This window comes from Paroedura picta, chromosome 11 (assembly GCF_049243985.1).
Source record: "Paroedura picta isolate Pp20150507F chromosome 11, Ppicta_v3.0, whole genome shotgun sequence".
Taxonomy (NCBI): Eukaryota; Metazoa; Chordata; class Lepidosauria; order Squamata; family Gekkonidae; genus Paroedura; species Paroedura picta.
In genome coordinates, this window is record NC_135379.1 from 42,058,193 (window position 1) to 42,078,413 (window position 20,221).

The 20,221-nt window shown below is 45.2% G+C and overlaps 1 protein-coding gene across 5 annotated transcripts in view; it reads right to left on the reverse strand.

Moving 5' to 3' along the window:
- Nucleotides 1-18,624, reverse strand: part of ULK4 (unc-51 like kinase 4) — a 173,936-nt gene extending 155,312 nt beyond the window's left edge. The window contains exons 1-5 of one of the 5 annotated variants that reach the window (XM_077303057.1): nt 17,630-18,624; nt 4,928-5,124; nt 3,552-3,651; nt 1,534-1,673; nt 1,165-1,327 (exon numbers count right to left, since the gene is read on the reverse strand). In XM_077303057.1, coding sequence (XP_077159172.1) covers nt 1,165-1,327; nt 1,534-1,673; nt 3,552-3,651; nt 4,928-5,065 — 541 coding nt within the window. In that variant the 5' untranslated portion in view covers nt 5,066-5,124; nt 17,630-18,624. Of the gene's footprint in view, nt 1-1,164; nt 1,328-1,533; nt 1,674-3,551; nt 3,652-4,927; nt 5,125-5,386; nt 5,407-7,220; nt 7,392-7,487; nt 7,878-17,629 lie in introns of those variants that run through there. The other 4 variants (XM_077303055.1, XM_077303058.1, XM_077303056.1 and 1 more) reach the window with 4 other exon arrangements.
- Nucleotides 18,625-20,221: the final 1,597 nt, after the last annotated feature.

Sequence of the window (20,221 nt, forward strand, 5' to 3'; positions counted from 1 at the left end):
CCTGACTTGGAAACCTAAAATGTCACCTCTGCAGTAGCTGTAGTGTAAGGTCACCCAGAAGAGGGAAGTACACTGGGAGACCACAGAAGACCTGGAGTAACGCAGCATCCACTGTCACCTGGCATAACTCTCACCTAAGCCACTATCTTTAAACAGCCCGTGGCGCCACGGGCGCCACGGACTATATAATTCGTTAAGCCCCCTAGAGGTGGGCTTTGTCCGTGATGAGGAAGGGTCCAGGTTGGACCCTTCCTCATGACAGACAATCGGAGGGACCAATCGGCAGGCGCGAAGCGCCTGCCGATTGGTCCCTCCGATTCCCAGGCTGAGCAACTGCGAGCCGCGCGCAGTGCGGCTCGCAGTTGCTCCCGGTCTGACGCTGCGGGAGGCGCGAAGCGCTTCACGCTGCGTCAGACCGCCGCCCGAGGGAACCCCCAGCAGTCGCGCGAAGCACGGCTTCTGGGGATTCCCTCTTTGCCGGTCTGACACTGCGGGAGGCGCGAAGCGCCTCGCGCAGCGTCAGACCGCCGCCCGAGGGAACCCCCAGCAGTCGCGCAAAGCGCGGCTGCTGGGGATTCCCTCTTTGCCGGTCTGACACTGCGGGAGGCGCGAAGCGCCTCGCGCAGCGTCAGACCGCCGCCCGAGGGAACCCCCAGCAGTCGCGCGAAGCGCGGCTGCTGGGGATTCCCTCCTTGCCGGTCTGACACTGCGGGAGGCGTGAAGCGCCTCGCGCAGCGTCAGACCGCCGCACAAGGCAACCCCCCTTTCAAAACCCCTTTTTATAAAGGGGCTTTGAAACTAGTATTGCATAATCTTCCAGGGCCCACAGCAGCTTGGTATGTCTTTGTGTTGAGCAATTACTGTCTGTTCATCCAAGAGGTGTTTTCAATGAAACTGAGAGCCACATAATTGCTCTATTTTTATCATTATTAAAAGACCATGGATGCAACTTTAATGATGTATTACTGCAATGGATGACATGTTTCCATATTTTTACTGGGAAAGTCTTTCTTAGATACAAGGAACCTTCTGCGGATGGAAAATGCAAGTTCTGGCAGAAGCAGATTCCTTGCATCAGAGGAAGGCTTCATCACTAGAAAAACAGTAACTCTGGATCCAGCCCTTTCTTTTTAGTTATTCACATCTTTTAATATTGCAATGTACCTGTAAGTTTGTTTTTCTGATTTCTTTGTACTGTGTTTTCACCACTGTCACCTACTCCTTCCTCTGCTCCTATTAAGGCAAAAAATTCTTCTAAATTTTCACCTTCTGCTCTAGCCAAGCAGAAGTTACTGAGTTTCAGAGTGCCAGGTCCTTCCAGGAGAATCTGTAATGTCATGTCAAAACACAGACATAAATACTAATACTTCCACTTCACATATCCATCTGACAAAGTGAACTATGACTCATGAAAACTAACACTGAAATAAATGTTATTACTCATTAAGGTGACACTAGATATTTGCTTTATTTTGCTATGACATATGAACACAGCTATCTGTTTGCAATCATCATCTTGGAAGATACTCTTACCTTTCCAGGTGTAAGATCACAGAAAATAATTCCAAGGTCATGAATATGATGGAGTCCAGTAACTAAATCTATACCAAACTCGCATACAACATCCTCAGGTAGATGTTCATCTTGAGCAATTACCATTTCTAGTGACCCACCTATAAAGGTATTAATTGATAATCACTATGGATCATTTTACCTTTTTGCAACAGACAATTAAAAGCATTACATTAGACATTTTCTAACTATTTAGAATTATGTATGTCTAGCAATATAATTGTAAATGGACTCCGGGGAATGGTAGAGGACAGGAAGGCCTGGAGGATCATTGTCCATGGGGTCGCGATGGGTCGGACACGACTTCGCACCTAACAACAACAAAGCAATATAAAATACTCCCCACTCAATGCCACATAAAGAGGAAGAAGAGTTGGTTCTTATATGCCGCTTTTCTCTACCCAAAGGAGTCTCAATTGCCTTCCCTTCCTCTCCCCACAACAGACACCCTGTGAGGGAGGTGAGGCTGAGAGAGCCCTGATATTACTGAAGAAGAAGAGTTGGTTCTTATATGCCACTTTTCTCTACCGAAGGAAGCTCAAAGCGGCTTACCTTCGCCTCCCCTTTCCTCTTCCCACAACAGACCCCCTGTGAGGGAGGTGAGGCTGAGAGAACCCTGATATTATGGTTTAGTCAGAACAGCTTTATCAGTGCTGTGGTGAGCCCAAGGTCACCCAGCTGGTTGCATGTGGGGGAGTGGAGAATCAAACCCAGCTCGTCAGATTGGAAGTCTGCACTCCTACCCACTACACCAAGCCACACAGACACAAATATATACACACACAGCTATTCATAAAACTGAAAATTGTTAATCTGTTAAATATCCTTGTTGCCTCAATCTCTCTTCTGTAGTACTGTATTCTTTTATAGGTGCATTGAGTACATAAAATTAAATATTAATCAGAACCTAAGTTCACATAACAAGATAAGTCACGGGCTTATAAATGTCACACAAGGTCCAAAGAAGTGGCTTTGTAATTCTGCAGCCCCAAGGAAGCTTTGGACTCGTTTCTCTCAATCAGTTTTGTAAACTGGCACAGTGTATTGGCTAAGAGCAGCAGACTCTAATCAGGTTTGATTCCCCACTCCTCCTCCACATGAAGTCTGCTGGGGGATCTTGAGCCAGGAAGAGTTTTCTCAGAATTCTCTCAGCTCTACCTTCCTCACAAGGTGCCTATTGTGGGAAGAGGATGGGACAGGTTACTGTAAACTGTTTTGAGACTCCTTAACGTAAAAAAGGTGCAATATAAAAACCTACTCTTCTTCTAGTCAGTTATACACACAGAGCCAGCAGCCAAGATGCATAGCAAACATCTTTTGAAACTGGAACTTGACTTGCATACCCAATCTCTAAATTACACCCTAAATAGCTTTTTTGGGATTCTAGGCTTCATTGTCAATAAAAAATAACAACTTTGGCCAGTACGTAAAGAGTGATGGCATGAGTTCTATGACCCAGGTGAGCTGCAGACTTGTTATTCACATTCCTCATGACCAACAGCAGATGTATTTGAATGCTAAGGGCAGTTTATAAAGAAATTTTGTTATAGGACTATCATCTGTTTAAAGAGAGAGGGGGGAAAGAATCAGGAACTGTACTCAGGTAACACATGCCCAAGAAGTGCTTTGGATCCAAGCATTTATGTTCAGAAACTGTGGCACAATAAATGCGAATGAAGTTTATTCTAACACAAGCTTTTGGAATTCAGACCTCACTTCCTCTTATATTCAGGAGGGCAAAAGAGGGGAGAGAAGATGAGCTGGAGGCCTCTACTCCCTTCCAAAGGTTGTTATTTTGGTTATCTGTAAAATGATCATGCAGTCCTATGTAGCAAAGGAAGGGAAGGCCAACTCTCAAAAACTTAAACTGGAATCAACTTTATCTCTAACATCCCACCGGACTTTTAATTTGCTGTGACAAACTAATATGCCAACCCCTGTGGAATTATACTCAATGTACTGGTTTATCATCTTCTTACCTGTGCATAATTCGACCACAAGCCAGAGATGATTGCTTGTTTCATACCATTCATGAAATGTTACTATATTCTTGTGTCTAATTTCATGGGTAAGACGTACCTGTAACAGATCATCTACACTTAATGATATAGGTTGGACACTTGGGAAGCCAAGCAGATAACGGAACAGCAATTATCTATTTAGGGTATCAGTTCATGGACTGGGTTCATAGTCTGTGCAGTTTCAGGGCAGCAAAGTATTCAGAGTAAATGCCATGAGCCTTCCACTTGAAAAAAAAAATTAACTAGTCCCTCAAATACTTACCTGAAATGCATGTATAAAAATATAAAATATATGTAAATGTCTTTGGTATCTTATGTGAAGACTGCCTTCCAAAACACCATGATTTATCCAAACCTAGGTAGGCTTAGGAATACAGGTGAAGATAAAGCTGTGATTGTTCATAGATTCTCTGCTCTATCGTTGCTTCCTATCTGTACCACTTAATATTTCTGGTAAGGCTTTGGAGGAGCGTATCTCATAGCTTAAGGGCCACTCAGCACTTAACACCCACTCAGGGTGTCTGTCCTGCCCAAGTGCCTCCTTCTCCAACCGGCTTGCCTGTCTGTCCAGCAGCCAGCCAATGGGCCTTCCATCCTCCACTCCTAACTACCCACTCCTCCTTCCACTTTCTTCTGAGGCTTGGAGACTCCGGATCCCTGCCCATTTGCAGGCTTCTTCCACCCCCACCCCCCAATCTAGCACCTGTTGTATACCTGAATGCAATGGGTTTGGCCCCTAGTACCTGTTATAATACCAAAACAGAGAGAGAGAGAGAGAGAGATAATACTACCCAGGAAAGAACATTTCAGAACTAAATTACACAGAGGCTGAATAACTGCCAAATCAATTAAATCTATTTCAAACAAACTACAAATCTGGCACCCCCATGACTCACATGTTATTTATTTATATTTATTTATTATATTTATATATCTGTTTTTTTGTTTGTTTTTTCATTTTTGCACCAAAATATCTGGCACAGTATCAGACATCTTTATAATCTCATAGAAGAACTATATAGCAACACATTCCATGTAAAATCATTGTAATCAATGCCTTAAACTACTACGTAATTAAAATTCACCGCAAATAAATTCAAATAGTCTCTGCAACTACAAAGAATGTATCCGATGAAGTTTCTAATTGAAAGAATTGTACAGTATTGGTACAAACACTTGAGATGCACAGAGCACTAAAGCTATTTTAGCACATTACACAGCTTCACTGTACTTTATGAAGGACACAATTCAATCCATTGGCAAGCTTGTCTCTCAAAATATTTGTTAGTTTATATTCGCAAATCATTCACAGATATATTCAATATAATTCTTACCCAGTTTGTTATTTCAGCTCTTTTGCATTTATCAGTGCACAAAATAGCCACAAAATTAATAGTTCCTTTTCTTCTGCCTTTGTAAACAATCGTTTTGCTTCCTCTTCCGATCTCATCATACAAAATAAAGTTTTCCATAATGAAAGTTATATTGGACACATCAAATGAAACCCACAGATTTTGTTACAAAGCATCACCTTTAAAACATAAAGAAAAAAGTCCTCATTTAATGTGTTAAGAACAGTTATAACACATAATTTCATACTGTTCTTATATATTCTACAAGTTTGACGTTAATCCAACTACAACCCAAAGTAAGGGGGTGGGACTAGTTCAGAGGTCCCCAACTCCCGGTCTGGGGACTGGGACCGGTCTGTGGATCAGTCAGTACCGGGCCACGGCTCCTCCTCGTCCTCCTCCCACCTTGGGGGCTGCCCTGCCGCTCTGCCGCCAGCTCACCTTTGGTGCTCTCCGCCGGCTGCCATGGCTGGGGCTCCCCCTCAGCGTGACACTGCGCAGCTACTGCTAGCAGTGCCCCCCAGTGGGCGGCAAGAAGTCAGGGGTGCCGGCGGGAAAGGGAGGCGACGTCCCTTGGCAAAAGACTACTCCTCCCTGGGGCCTCAGTAAAATTGTCAAGCGTTGACCGGTCCCCGGTGATAAAAAGGTTGGGGACCACTGGACTAGTGTATATACCTGGTTAGTAAGGTTGACAAAGAGATCCTGAGCACTCATCTGCAAACATTTATTGTGTACAAGGTGATAAACATCAATAACATTTCGTATGTAGTTTCCTCTTTTTGCAAAACAACAACAATAAGCATTTATGCACAACTACAAACCATTAAAAAGTATTTGTAGGAACCCAATATTGTTTTAGCTGCTGTGTTCGAAATTAACAAATTAACAAAAACAGCAAACTAGAACCTGGAATTTTATACTCAGAAAGCTCACGCAGAGTTCCGAAGTATAGGTAAACACGGTCCACTTTACCTTCTTTATAATCTCTCTATTACAGCTATTAAGGGCCTATGCATACTCGACATTTTCCTTGGGCCCTGATGATGAACCACGCACTACAAAATGCATGCTTGGAATAAATCTCAGGCATGTGGAGCAAAACCATATTAGGAATACAGTGCAGAGAAAGGAGGGTTAAGCCTTCCCATGGACCACTTCCTTGATCTAAAACAGCCCCAGAGAAAAGATATATTTGGTGGGCACTTTAGGGAAACACATGTACTGATGGGACAGACTAAACATACTATTGCTTCACAACACCATGGGTACTTTTATTAGGAACTCAAATGCCTGGCTCATTCAACATTGTTGGAAATCAACTTATGTTTGGAAATCTGATAGCCAAGCCTGAGCTACTACAGTTCTGCAGAGCCTGTGAAATGGAGTTCTTCCGCCAGGCATTTAGTTGAGGTCAACCGAACCAACAACATTTGCTGGGCCCCCCAGAAATCCATCCCCATGAACTGGTCCGCAAACTGCCCAACCTATGAGACCATAGTTGATAATGTTGTAACCATTAATACTGAAACTGTTGTATGGAAGTATTGTTGGAGCTTTATTACCGGCTGCTGAAACTACTATTACTGTTACTACTATGTTATTTGAAGTTGTTGTACTGTACTAATTCCTGCTTTCTATGTAAATGGCCCTGAGCCGCAAAGGAGGGCGGTATATATACATATACACACATATACACATATACAGACGTATATATGAGCCGCCAGGAAGGGCAGTATACACATATACAGATATGCATACACACACAAACACACATATATACACATATACAAATATATATAAACAACTATAAATACATAAATAAATTTCTTAACTAAGAAGAGCTGTTTCTTATATGCCGCTTTCCCCTACCCGAAGGAGTCTCAAAGCGGCTTACAGTCGCCTTCCCTTTCCTCTCCCCAAGACAGACACCCTGTGAGGGAGGTGAGGCTGAGAGAGCCCTGATATCACTGCTCGGTCAGAACAGCTTTTTTAGCCCTGTGGTGAGCCCAAGGCCACCCAGCTGGCTGCTTGGAGGAGAACAGGGAATCAAACCCAGCTCGCCAGATTAGAAGTCCGCACTCCTAACCACTACACCAAACTGGCTATCTCCCAGAATGCATCCCCTCCCCCGACAGAGAAGCTCGTGCCTTTAACAGCACATGCTGAAATTCAACAGGTACAGCTCTTCTCACGTTAGTGGCAATAGCTGCTTGTCAATTTCCTGCAGAGCCCCTATCGGGGAAGGAAGAAATCGGAAGGCTTCTTTCCCACTTACTCCGTTATTTCGGAAGGGAACTACACCCTCGCTCGGCTCCCATCACTCACGCCTCCCTGGAGCGCAACGAATCCCTCTGGAGGGGACGGCGGGGAAACCCAGGGGCCAGGTCCGTTCGGGCGAGGAGGCAAACCCACCAACCACGAAATAAATACATAAATACACGCCCTCCCACCTCCCCCCGCCCGAGCTTGCTGGTCACTTTCAGAGTCACACCAAGTATTTCCCCTTCCCCGCTTTCGTTTGGTTTTCTGTCCCCGCCCGCACCATTCTGACAAGGACTACCTGGCCTTTCGCAAAGAGAAGCCCCAGAACAGAGGCAGCTGCGGAACGACGCCGGTCCCCGCCCCTCCAGGCTGACCCATACTTCGCACGCGCCGGGGGTGGTTGTGTCTTCGGCTACAGCGGCGCCGCTGCCAGGAGAGCGTAGAAGGGACGCGGCCGGCCGGTGGGAAAGGGGCTGGCCATCCCTAAGTGTCTCCCCGTTGCCTGCTACCTTTCCCGGGATTTTGACGTTCAAATCCCCCCCTTGCGTCAAGTGAAGTAGTCCAACCCATCCCCCGTATCTAAGATACGGCGCAGGACGCCGGAACAAGGCGCGCGCCCTCGGCGGGGCGAGCGGCCTTTGTAGTAGACAACGGCAAGTACAGCTGTCGCTCGCCCCCCCCCCTTTGTAAGTTATGCCCGGATGTTCCTCCTAACGGTACAGTGAGGAGGCGGAGTCAGGGAGAGTGTTGCTGTGGAAACGTGGCTTTCACCGATTGGTTCTCCGCGAAACATAGCTCAAGGAGGCTCCTTGTTCTCTGGCAATTGGCTTTTCTTCTACCATTCTCTACAGCAGGGGTGGCCCAACCGTGGCTCTCCAGATGTCCACGGACTACAATTTCCATGATCCTCTGATAGCAGGGGCTCATGGGAATTGTAGTCCGTGGACATCTGGAGATTTGGCCTACCATGCCCTAGGTGCGTATTCCTTCCTGCTAAAAGAGCATCAAAAGGAAAAATCCCCTTACAACTAAGCCTGACTTGGAAGGCCGTCTGAATCCATACGACCCCCTGAAAACAAAGTGGAAGTCCAGGAAGTGGAAGATACCTGACAGGCTAAAACTATAGAAATGAGAATAGGGCTACAAAAAGCCATGCACAAGGGGAATTTTTTTAGGGGGTTAACCCGTTCCCTCCCCCCCAATAAAATAAATATTAAAAGCTCCTCACTGAATCAGGTAAAAGCTATTAATAATGCTATGGCATAGAAAAATAATAGGGACATGTTTTAAAAATTCATGAAAAAGTGATAAGCTCATTGTGTTTCCCAAAGTTCTGGAATGTATTATAACCCCCACCCCCTTTTTAAAGTACTGTGCCTGAGGCTGGGGCTAAAAGACTGCAAGAAACCTAGGAAAATGCGGAGTTCTGGGGAAAGGAGACTGCTCCAGACAGGTGGGGGTGCTGACTGGACGTGCATGAGGGTTGGGTGACTGTGCAGAGGGGAAATTACCACAGGGATGCAGAGACCAAAGTTGGTTTCTGCAGGAAAGGATATGGTTGTGTCACCTGGTCCCACCCCTCCCCAAAGCAGACCCCTGGCTTGTGCCTATACCAATTTTACTGTAGGGGAGGGAAATCAATCTGTTTAAATCCTCACTGTCAAAAGTGAGAAACAAATGACAATTCTATATTCTGAGAAATGGAAGGTGATTGTCCATAGGCACTGTTAAATCTGTGGGTTCAGAGGTGGACACAGGCTTTGGAAGTGATTTGAGCTCTTTATTAAGACCCCAGCCTGGTAACTGAACCAACAATCCCCCCTCTAAAAAAAACCCAACTTATATACACAAGCCAACAATGGATCTTCCAGCCAGTGCATTGGTCAGTTTCACTTTAAACTTACTAGCTGTGCATTGGTCAATTACATTGTAAGCTACAATCCTGCCTGAGATCTCAAACTCGGTCCTCTGCAAGTCTGCAGACACAACAGACATGCTAAACTATATGGCTATCTCAGTTGTTTTGTTTTTCTACTATATGTAGTTGGCCTGTCAGAATAGATTTGGCCCACCACTAAATGAGCAACAGGAGTTGCCAATAGAAACCCAGGCCCTCATGGAACCAACAGAGTTCTGCAGGGCCTGTAAAATGTCATCTTCCACCAGGCCTATAGTTAAGCCCAGGATGATTTAGGAACAACTACAGGCTTTCCTCCTCTCTTTTAAGTTTACAGAATATCTTGGTGATGTTTCTGAAACTTGTAGTTACCTGATTTTCCATACAGATTTATGCAGCTCATGGTGTTAAGCTGTATCATTACTCAAGTGCAATGATTCTCAAAGTTTCTTATGTTAATAAATCTTTGTTGGTCTTAAAGGTGCTACTGGACTCTGATTTTATTGTACTGCTTCAGACCAACACGGCTACCCACTTGAATCTTTTCTTATGTGACTTAAGGAGCAATCCTAAACAGGTCTATGAATAAATCCCATTGAGTTCAATAGGACATAATGACAAATAAAAGAACATAGCATTGTGGCTGCAGAAATTTTACACAAGAGATGGCTGGTACCTTTCCAGGGACATGAACATTATTCTTTACTCACGACATTTTTATTGATTGCTGTAAAGAACATGACAAGACCACTTAATCAAAGCAGTCCTTTGGTGAGTACATTTATTTTGTGATTACTTTTTGCAAATACAATGTTGTTTAGTGTTGAACAAGGGCTGGGGAGATCTGGTTTCAACCATGGAGCTCACCAGGTAAACGTGGTTAGTTTCTTGCAATTCCTAGAGAAAACGAAGAAGAGTTGATTCTTATATGCCACTTTTCTCTACCCAGAGGAATCTCAAAGCTGTTTACATTTGCCTTCCCTTTCCTACCCCCACAACAGACACCCTGTGAGGGAGGGAGGTGTGGCTGAGAGAGCCCTGATATTACTGTTCAGTCAGAACAGCTTTATCATCGCTGTGGCGAGCCCAATGTCACCCAGCTGGTTGCATGTGGGGGAGCACAGAATCAAACCCAGCTGGCCAGAGTAGAAGTTGGCACTCCTAACCATTACACCAAGCTGGCTCTCAGAGGACTGGTGTTGTTTCTGGGTTTTCCCTGGAAGTAGCATCAGGCCAATGGCCATTTTTTTTGGTCTGGACTTTCATGCTGAATTTTAATTGATTTTTAAAAATTATTATATGCAAGTTGTCTCAGCCAGGTTCCTGGAGCTGTAGCATAAATGTCTTCTAAATAAACGAACAGCAGACTTAATAAGCAAGACATTAAATTTGTTGGGCACAATGAACTTTTTCATCTCAAAATTATTTTTGATCTTTTTCATTTCAAAACTAGTTTGTCACAAAGTACCATATTAAAGCTTGTAGGAGGACTGAATTTTATAATTACAGATGCTTTTGGGATACAATGATACCCTAAATCTCAAAGTCGGTTTTGATGTTAAAAATTATCTGCACTTTTTGTTTGCCATCCTGTGCACACTTACTTAAGGATGCCACTGTATTTCAGAGTAAAAATTGATTGGGTTGTGAGGTGCATCCCTCTCATTAGGGATACCAGCTTTTGTTTCAAACACTCTTGTGTTGGTAGAATCCAGGGACAGAATTTATCAGCTTCCAATAATAATAGCTTTCTGTAGTTGGGGCTGGAGTGCATATAGATGCATGCATTTAAAACATCTATAAATTCCTCTTTCTTCCACACAACTGTTCCACTGCTGCCTAAGACGTTACTCAGGGAACAGGGTGTGAGATCAAGCTGCCCTTATTTATTTTATTTAATTTATTTATTTAGATTTCTATACCGCCCATTTCTTTGCAGCTCTGGGCGGTTTACACTGAACATTATATAACTTATATGCAATGATATACAGACTAGAACATCAAAACAACTTTCAATAAAGCATCATCAAAAGATTATGAAACCACATTTATAATATGAATAACAATTAACAGTAACATTGGGAGAGTCATGGGTGGGCGTCTGGGGGGACCAGCAGATGTTCTGAGTCAGTCGGCCTCAAGCAAATGCCTGGTGGAAGAGCTCCCTCTTGCAGGCCCTGCGGAACTGTGGAAATTCGGGCAGGGCTCTGATCTCCTCAGGGAGCTCGTTCCACCAGGTGGGGACCAGGACCGAGAAGGCTCTGGCCCTTGTTGAGGTCCAACGCACTTCTCTGGGTCCAGGGATCCGCAGCCAGTTGGAGGTGGTGGAGCGTAAGACTCTTTTGGGGGTATAGGCAGGGAGGCGGTCTCTCAGATACACTGGGCCCAAACCGCGTATGTCCTTAAAGGTGATTACCAGAACCTTAAGCTTAATCCAGAATTCAAATGGGAGCCAGCCAAGTTGTTGTTTCTGCCGGCCAGATGTGTGATCTCCATGATGTTTTAGTGAGAATCCTGGCCGCAGCATTCTGCACCAGTTGTAGTTTCCGGATCAAGGATGAGGGTAGGCCTGCATAGAGCGAGTTGCAGAAGTCCAGCCTAGAGGAGACCGTCACGTGGATCACTGTGGCTAGGTGTTCTGGGTCCAGGTAGGGTGCTAGTAGCTTGGCTTGGCGGAGGTGGTAGAAAGTTGTTTTTGTCTTGCTTGGTTTAGCAGAGCCTTTGGGAGGTTAATTCTGCACTCTCTCATGCATTTAGATACCTGCAACGTTAGCAGCTTAATTCCATGGCTTACAGTCTGTGCATGAGATGAGCAAGCATGAACACTGATGGAAAGTGATTTTGCTTACATAAGACAGGCACAACAGAAATCTCCGTCAACATTTACTCCAGAAATTCCTTAACCACACACACACACAAATATAGTCTGGCAGTAGGCACAGAGCCCCAAAGGCTAGTGGGCCAAGGTTTTCCTGCTCAGTTAGCAATGTTCCTACATACTTGCGACTGAGGGAAAAAAGATTTCTTTTATTTGTTTTGCATACACAGTGTTTTTAACATCAATCACTATTTGCAACATTTGTGGAAAAGATGACTGCGTCACATGGCATGTTTTAAAGCTAGATGAACAAAGTTTATGTAAAACGGAGGGGAAAACCCTAGAAGCCACAACAGCAACACAAAACAGTGTAAAAAATTAACAAAAGAACCTTTTTATGTTGCTGGATTGGAAAGATATTACCTCTAACTAATGGGTTAAAATGTACCTCTAACTATCAAAGCATAAATATTATGGAGAAATGTTTTTTATATCATCAAGTTTATTGTCAATAATTTCTGCTGGTTTTTTTTTTCTCTTCCATAAGGACCTTTAATTAAATTCTGTAATTACCTAGCTTATGGCACTTTTACAATAAACAATACCAGTGCTGGTTTCTGTTATTTTTATTTATTACATTTAACCTTCTTTCTACAAGTTCTTCTGAGTGGCACCTACATCCTCCCATATATGAACTAGCCAGTACCCCATTACCATGATGAAAAGTGAGGAAGAAAAATGAGGCTAAATTGTAGATCATGCTTGAGGATATTTATGGAAATATATTTCCCTGTAACTACGACATTTATGTCATAGATCTTGTGAGATTCACCATAGAAGAAGAGTTGGTTCTTATATGTAAACAGAAGTAAGTAAACAGAATAAGCAATATTTTGAACATTGAATTAATGTCTCAGCCCAAGTTCTTCTCTAGAACATAGAATTTGTGCTTGTCCAGCTGAACTAGGACTCATCGTTTGAGAAACAGAGAGATTTATGCTTCTCTGTATGATATGTTCTCTCAATAATGGCCAGTCCTGGAATTCCATGTGTATAGGTAGTAAGGGTGGATAAACCATAGTCATAGATGTTATTTATTTATTTATGTATTTATTATATTTATATACCGCCCTCCCTGGTGTCTCAGGGCAGTTTACATGGAACAATAAAGGACAATACAGTATAACTCGGTAGTGACAATGATAACAGAAAGAACATAGTTTAACAATATGATCATTTTAACAGCCCCATGGTTGGTCAATTCCAGTGTTTGCTGCATGTGGAGGGGTTCGGGGTGGGGCATAGATGTTGTTGGTTTCAGTTGCCCTCAACTAAATGCCTGGCAGAATAGCTCCCTTTTGCAGGCCCTGCAAAATTGATCTACCTCCAGTAAGGCCTCATCACCTCTGGTAGCTCATTCTACCAAGTGGGAGCCAGGACAAAGAAGCCTCTGTCCTGTTGATCCCATTGACAGCCAAAGCCAACGCTGGCACATTTTATAGACTTGAAATATATATTAATTCTGTTTCACAAAAAACACAAACCACAAGCATAATGCCACGTCTGGCTATAAACACAACTCCAGCTGCCAGAAACATAAGGATAAATAAAGCGACCTGAAAGAGACTGAATGGCACTTACCATTCCTCACATTTCTTAAACCGACAGAGCCTTTCTGCAGTCTGGCTCAGGCCATACACAACCAAGGGAAGCAGATGAATGAATGCAAGATGAAAAAGGATTTGGCACTGAGTCTGTGGCAATTGATGATGAACAAAAACTATTAGACACATCATGCAGCTCTATTCTAATGCTTTCAGAAAACAGTAAGATTACCATGAGCATCACCACATTCAGAAGACTTCCGGTATCAGTGAACGTATCTTGCTAAGATTCACCAAAACGCCATCACCACTTTTGCAGTGCATTTTCAATGCAGATTTTTTTTTGTACACTGCTGTGCCAAATCTGAAAGAAATTTCAGAAAACTGGCGGCAATAAAAAAAACTACATATTCTACTGCGGGGCAAAGACAGTCAAGTCACCTAGTATTTTGTCTATCAGAATTCTGGATCAGGTTTACTGGTTTTAACCTTTAAGGGCTTACAGAGTCTGGGACCTGAGGGACTGCCACTCTGTATATACCCCCCAAAGAGATCTGAGGTCAGAAAACTCTAATCTGCTGATGATCCTTGCCCCTAAAGAGTTGGGCCTGATCTCGACCCGAGCCAGGGCCTTCTCAGCCCTGACTCCAGCCTGGATTAATCAGGTGAGCAGAAACGCAGGCCCTTATGGAACTCTCAAAGTTCAAAATGGCCTGCAAAATGGCAATCTATCACTTAAAAATATCAACTGTGAACTTGCATGGGAAATTGACTTTGGGGAAATAAGTCTTGATTTTATAACAAAAGAGGTAAAACAAAGTTTCAAATAACTTTGAAGATAGCTTGAACATTCCAAATAATGGGAGCTATAACTTTTACAGTGTCATATAAAAGTTCAGAGTGTTATAGGGGCAGTGATATCTGGGTTCACTACTGCCATGAAATTCACTGGAACTGTTTCCGCAGTCACTAAAAACTTTGCAACAGCACTCAAATCTCCACGAAATTTCATTACTTTCATAACTAAATCTTGCAATTTAGGCCCAGTGCCAAATGCATTCCCTGTTGCTGTTCATTTTGTGAATTCCAAGAAAAAGTTATTCCCCCCCCCCCAATCCTGGGGGAGAGAATTTTTAGTAACCTAAAGTGGAAGTTCAGAAGTCACATTAGCTTCCTCCACAGTTTCCCACCTAAAAATGATGTTGTTTGAGATCTGACCAATGCCGTATCTCTGCCCACCCTCCTCCCTTCCCTAAAGGTAAAGGTATCCCCTGTGCAAGCACCGGGTCATTTCTGACCCTTGGGGTGACGTCCTCTACCGTTTTCATGACAGACTCAATACAGGGTGGTTTGCCAGTGCCTTCCCCAGTCATTACTGTTTACCCCCCAGCAGGCTGAGTACTCATTTTACCGACCTTGGAAGGCTAGAAGGCTGAGTCAACCTTAAGCAAGCTGCTGGGACTGAACTACCAGCCTCATGGGCAAAGCTTTCAGACTGCATGTCTGCTGCCTTACCACTCTGCACCACAAGAGGCTCATAAGAGGCTCCCTTCCCTACTGTATTTTAAAAAATGTTTTGAATATGATTGTTATAACACAGTTCCAAAACAGCACAAGCACAGCCCGCCTACCCATCTCCCCCTTCAGCAAAACTGAGTTCAACAGAACACTCTTTGTCTATTTCATGAAGGGATATGCAGCCTTGATCAATTTCAGGCAGGGAGACCAGGAACATTGTTAATTTCATCCAGCAGCCTCCCAAGGCTTTCTCCAAGTACAAAGAAAAAGCTATCTTTATGTTACAATGCAGGAGGGTCCAAAAATAATAACAGAGTTGTTTTTTTTAACACACGACATGCACTATATTGGGCAGAAAGCAATTAACAGGACAGAATGCTTGACTGAAGTGGCACGCTTAAACCAAAGGTGTAAGCAGGCACTTTCCCAAGCTATCTTTGAGTTTGCATTGCCCCTGAGAAGGAGAGGGGATGAGCTGCACAGCATATGGAAAAGAGGAGCACTCGGGTACCTTTCCCATGGGAGGGGAAGGGAGATGGCATTGAGGATGGTGTTATTGCACATGCTCGAATGCTTTTATAAAAGGGAAGGGAGACAAAGCGGGAGCCAGGATTGCCAACTCTTCCAAAGAAGTCAATACAATGAGAATACACCAGCAAATAACAACTGCAGAAACGGTGTGAGGCATTCACATACTCAGACTTACCTACCCCAAGCTCTCTGGAGGAAAGGCAGTATAAAATAAATAAAAGTTGAAGAACACTCTTGAGGAAATGTGCACCTGACTGGCAGAAGGCATGGACAAAGGACGACCCTAAACATACATGAAAGTTTGTACAAGAAGTAATCTATCAGTTTGGTCTATTTAAATTTACACTTGGTAAAGTACACTAGACTTCTCAAATTATAGTGCTTAAAGCAATACTCTGTGTTATAATTCCTTTATAGGGACCATAAAAAGTTGTAGGAACCATGAATATGTAGAAAAGAACAGAAACTGATTGAAAAATTCTTTCTCACCTCTTTAGACATTCTGGTTTATATTTAAAATTTTTGCTCTTACAAAGAACACAATACAAGTACTTGGATAAACATTGGTTGGGGGGGCTTTGAATAGAAAATAACTGGACAACCCAGGCTAGCCTGATCTTGTCAAATCTTAAAAGCAAAGCAGGGTTGACACTGTATTTGGACAGGAAACCTCCAAGGAATACCTATGGAATCTATGGAATTTTTATGATTGCACTTGCTGCAGAATAGTAGCTATACATTTATTTCCTCCGGTTTTCATTGTCATTAGACCATGAATTCTTCTACCATGCACTATTAATGGTCAGCAGATTAATCAACTTAAAATGCTGATCATGATAATTATTTACTAAAGATATAGGTAGAGAGTTAAAGGAGTAGATCCATTAAAAATATAACGACTGACCCTAAGCATCTTTACTTCAAAGGAAACCCCATCCCTGAGTAACTGTGCATAGGATTGTAGTTGTACTTTATCCTATGGCTCTTATACTTTGCTGAAAATATTGTCATTAATCAGACCCACACAGGGAAATTTATTTTTTAGATTTATAGACCACTGCTCCCAGCAAGCTGGCTCACTGTGGTTCACAGAATATAAAAACACAAAAACAAAAACACATATCACATAAAACACCCCAATATTAACATCTTCCAAGATCTCTAGCATAAAAGTAGCGGTATACAATTCAAGATAAAATTCCTCCCATGCTTCGGCCCTCTGGCATTGGTCCAGATAGTGGCCAGTGGTTGATGATCAAAATCCAGGTGGCAACTGGGGGCACCCATCGACAGCTCTAATGTTGCATTGGTGGTGATGGGGAACCAGATCTCTAACCCCAAGGTCCTCCCACCCTACCTCAACCAAATGCCTGGCAGAAGGGGCTGTTTTGCAGGCCTTGCAGAACTCAGAGAGTCTCATCAGGGCCTGCAGCTCATCTGGGAGCTCATTCCACCAGGTAGGGGCCAGGACCAAAAATGCCCTGGCCCTGGTTGAGGCCAGGCATGCCTCCTGGGGCCCAGGGCCCTCAGCAAATTCATACACGCAGAGTGGAGTGCCCTGCGGGGGGCATAAGGAGGCAGGTGGTCCCATAGGTAAGTAGGGCCCAAGCCATATAAAGCCTGAAAAGTCAACACCAATACCTTGAATCTGATCCGGAAGCAGACCGGTAACCAATGAAGTTGTTTCAACAAGGGCTGCATGTGGGCCTTCCAAGAAAACCTGGCAAGGACTCATGCAGCATATACTTTTTCCAGGTGGAATACTTTGTTGCCTACATCAAAGTGTCTTGCATGTTTTCATGACACATTTGTTAGAATCTTTTCTCCTACGGCATCCACTGCAGTTCCGCCCAACCCACTGGGCTATCAGTATGAGTTACTTTAATGTTTAATTTTTCTACGGCTCCATGCTGCTTGTTGTTTCATTTCAGTCATCATTGTTAATCTTAGTTGTCTGTATTCTTTCTGTTCTGTTTCATGTGAACCGCCCTGAGCCTTTGGGGAGGGCAGTATACAAATATATATATAATAAATAAACAAACCTAGGCTCATACCTTTCTCCCTACAAGCACGGAAGGCCTTGAATGAAACTTGGTCGGTCTTAAAGGTGCCGCCGGACTCACACTTCGTTCTGCTGCTCCGGACCGGAACCTTTAGCTCGACTAGTCGTCTTTTGGAGAGGCGCTCGGCGCTTCACCGCGCTTTCCCTGAAAGGGCCCGGCCAGTTGAAGGTCGCGGGACTTTTCAAAAGAGGCGAAAAAGGAAGCGCGCGCGAGCCGCGTGGGCCGCTGTGGAGGGCTCCGAGCCCGTTGCCTAGCGACGCCGGCCCTGCCCTCCGCGGCCGCGGGGCTCAGGCGATGAGGTAATAGCCGGAGGGAGGCCGGGAGGGGCGGGCCCACACTGGAGGCGGCCGGCCGGCCCAGGGCCCGCCCAGGCAGCGGACGGCGAGAAGCGCAGCTGAGGCGTCGCCCTCTCCCCGGCCAGGCCGCAGGCAGCGGGCAGCGCAGGGTCCCGGAGCGCGGACGAGCAGCCAAGAGGCCGCCTTTCCCCCAGCAGGGACCGTGCCCGGGACCCCCAGCGCCATCCCGCGCCGCCTGCAAAAGGGAAGCGCGGCAGCCTCCCTCCTTTCCTCCCTCGCTGCGCTCTTTGCCCACGTGCGGCGCCGGCTGGCTGGCTGGCTGGCAGGCAGGCTGTGTTCTGCTCCGCCTGGGCGCTTCGAGGCGGAGAGGTCCCGCGCCACCAGTCGGGACGGGCAGCGAAGGAAGCCGCTGGGAGCCGCCGGCCCGTCCCTCGTGCGCCGCCCGCTGCTGGAGCCGCCGCCGCCGCCGCCAAAGGAGGCAGACAGGCGCGGAGACGAGCTGCGTCGGAGGCCACGGGGACGGCCGTCTGGGCGAGCGTGGCGCGGCTGGCTTCCCCGGGGACCTCCGGCCTGGCCGCCTGGCGCGGCAGAGAGAGAGAAAGAGAGCGAGCGAGAGCGCGCCACGGAGAGTTTGCTGCTGGGGCAGTGCGCGCTTCGGTGAGCGATCCTCTCCGCCCGGCGCCCTCCTCCTGCGCATGTTCAGGTAGGGCCGGGATTGGGGGAGGAGGAGGGGGGGGAGCCTGTTGTGATTGCAGAGGCGCCGCTGGACGGGCCGAGGCGCGCGCCTGGGAGATTTGGGGCGCGGGAAAAGGCTGCCCGGGCTTCCTTTGCCCCCGCAGAGGTTACGGAGCGGGCGCGATTCACGCCCTTGCTTGTGCCGCATGACAGTGGGCTGACCTTCAAGGAGACCGGCTGGCTCGGAGGTAAAAAGCTGTGTCTCCTGTAACCTGCTCGGGAGCCCGTGTTGCTCAGGGGGTGCTTGTTTACGCTGGGATTTGTTTGCAGAAGGGGGTGGTGGTGGTGAATTATTTACCGGAAACATGGCTGGGGAGGCTTCCCTGGACCCTCTTTTCCCTTCTGAATGGTTCAACTATTAAGAATCTGTCCTGAATGTATTTGCGTGGGTGGGGGGCTAGAAAAGGTTCCAAGGCATTGTCTAATATTCGGTCAGTCAATAAACCTTTAATGGTATAATATTGTTTTAATATGAGCATTTATAGCTGTGATGATTCAAAAGTGTAATAGGAGTGCATAAATTTGCTGTTTAAACCATCACAAGTTTAAATTGTAGGTAACTGACCGGAGTGTATGCAGGACCTCCAGAACTCCAAATTGGTGCATTTATTTTAATTTTTATTTGAGAATTAAGCTATGACCTCTGTGTTGCTTATTTCAAATGGCGGGTGTTTGAATTACATTTTTATGGGGAGTATGTTTTAAGGCTGTTGTGTTGAAGATATTGTTTCCAAGGAAGGCCTGGGTTGAGCTCCTGAGGCCTGTCCCTTTATGATTACCTTAAAATTCTGCAACATACTTACTTACTGGCTTTCTTCAGACATGGTTAGAATATATGCTTTTCATGCTTAACGTCAAGACATTCAGTCGACATGTTGATTCTAGAATGAGTAATACTTATTTAGAAGTTTGTGAGCTAACTCTCCAAATAGGGTCTCCAGATGATGAATATTAAAACAGCATTTAAAATGAGGTGTATATAAACTATTCAAACACATAGACCAGGGGTAGTCAAACTGTGGCCCTCCAGATGTCCATGAACTACAATTCTCATGAGCCCCTGCCAGCGAATGCATTCGCTGGCAGGGACTCATGGGAATTGTAGTCCATGGACATCTGGAGGGCCGCAGACGTACAAACGCACATACCAGCTCCAGGGAGGAAGAGTTACTAATGCTATGCCAGACAAAACAAAAAGTCTTCACTGGTGGCAGATAGTGCTTGAGGGGTACAGACCGATCTCCGTGGGAAGGAAGTTCCAAATACAAAATAACTAAGGGGTTTCTTCCATTGAATCATCATCTACTGCTGTGGGAGTATGTAAAAATTCCAGCTCAGTGTCACTTAATTATAATGCTTAATTTCCTGTTGTAAGATAAGGTGGTCTACAGCTGGGTTAGGCAACCCCCCAGAATGCATTCCGAAAGCAGCAGACCTGAGCATTTCCCTTGGTATACAGGAACCAGGTTTCCACCCAGGCTTGCTGATGGTATTGGTGGAGCCAGCAGGAAAAAGCATAACTGGTGCCCATAATCATCTCCTACACCTGTGC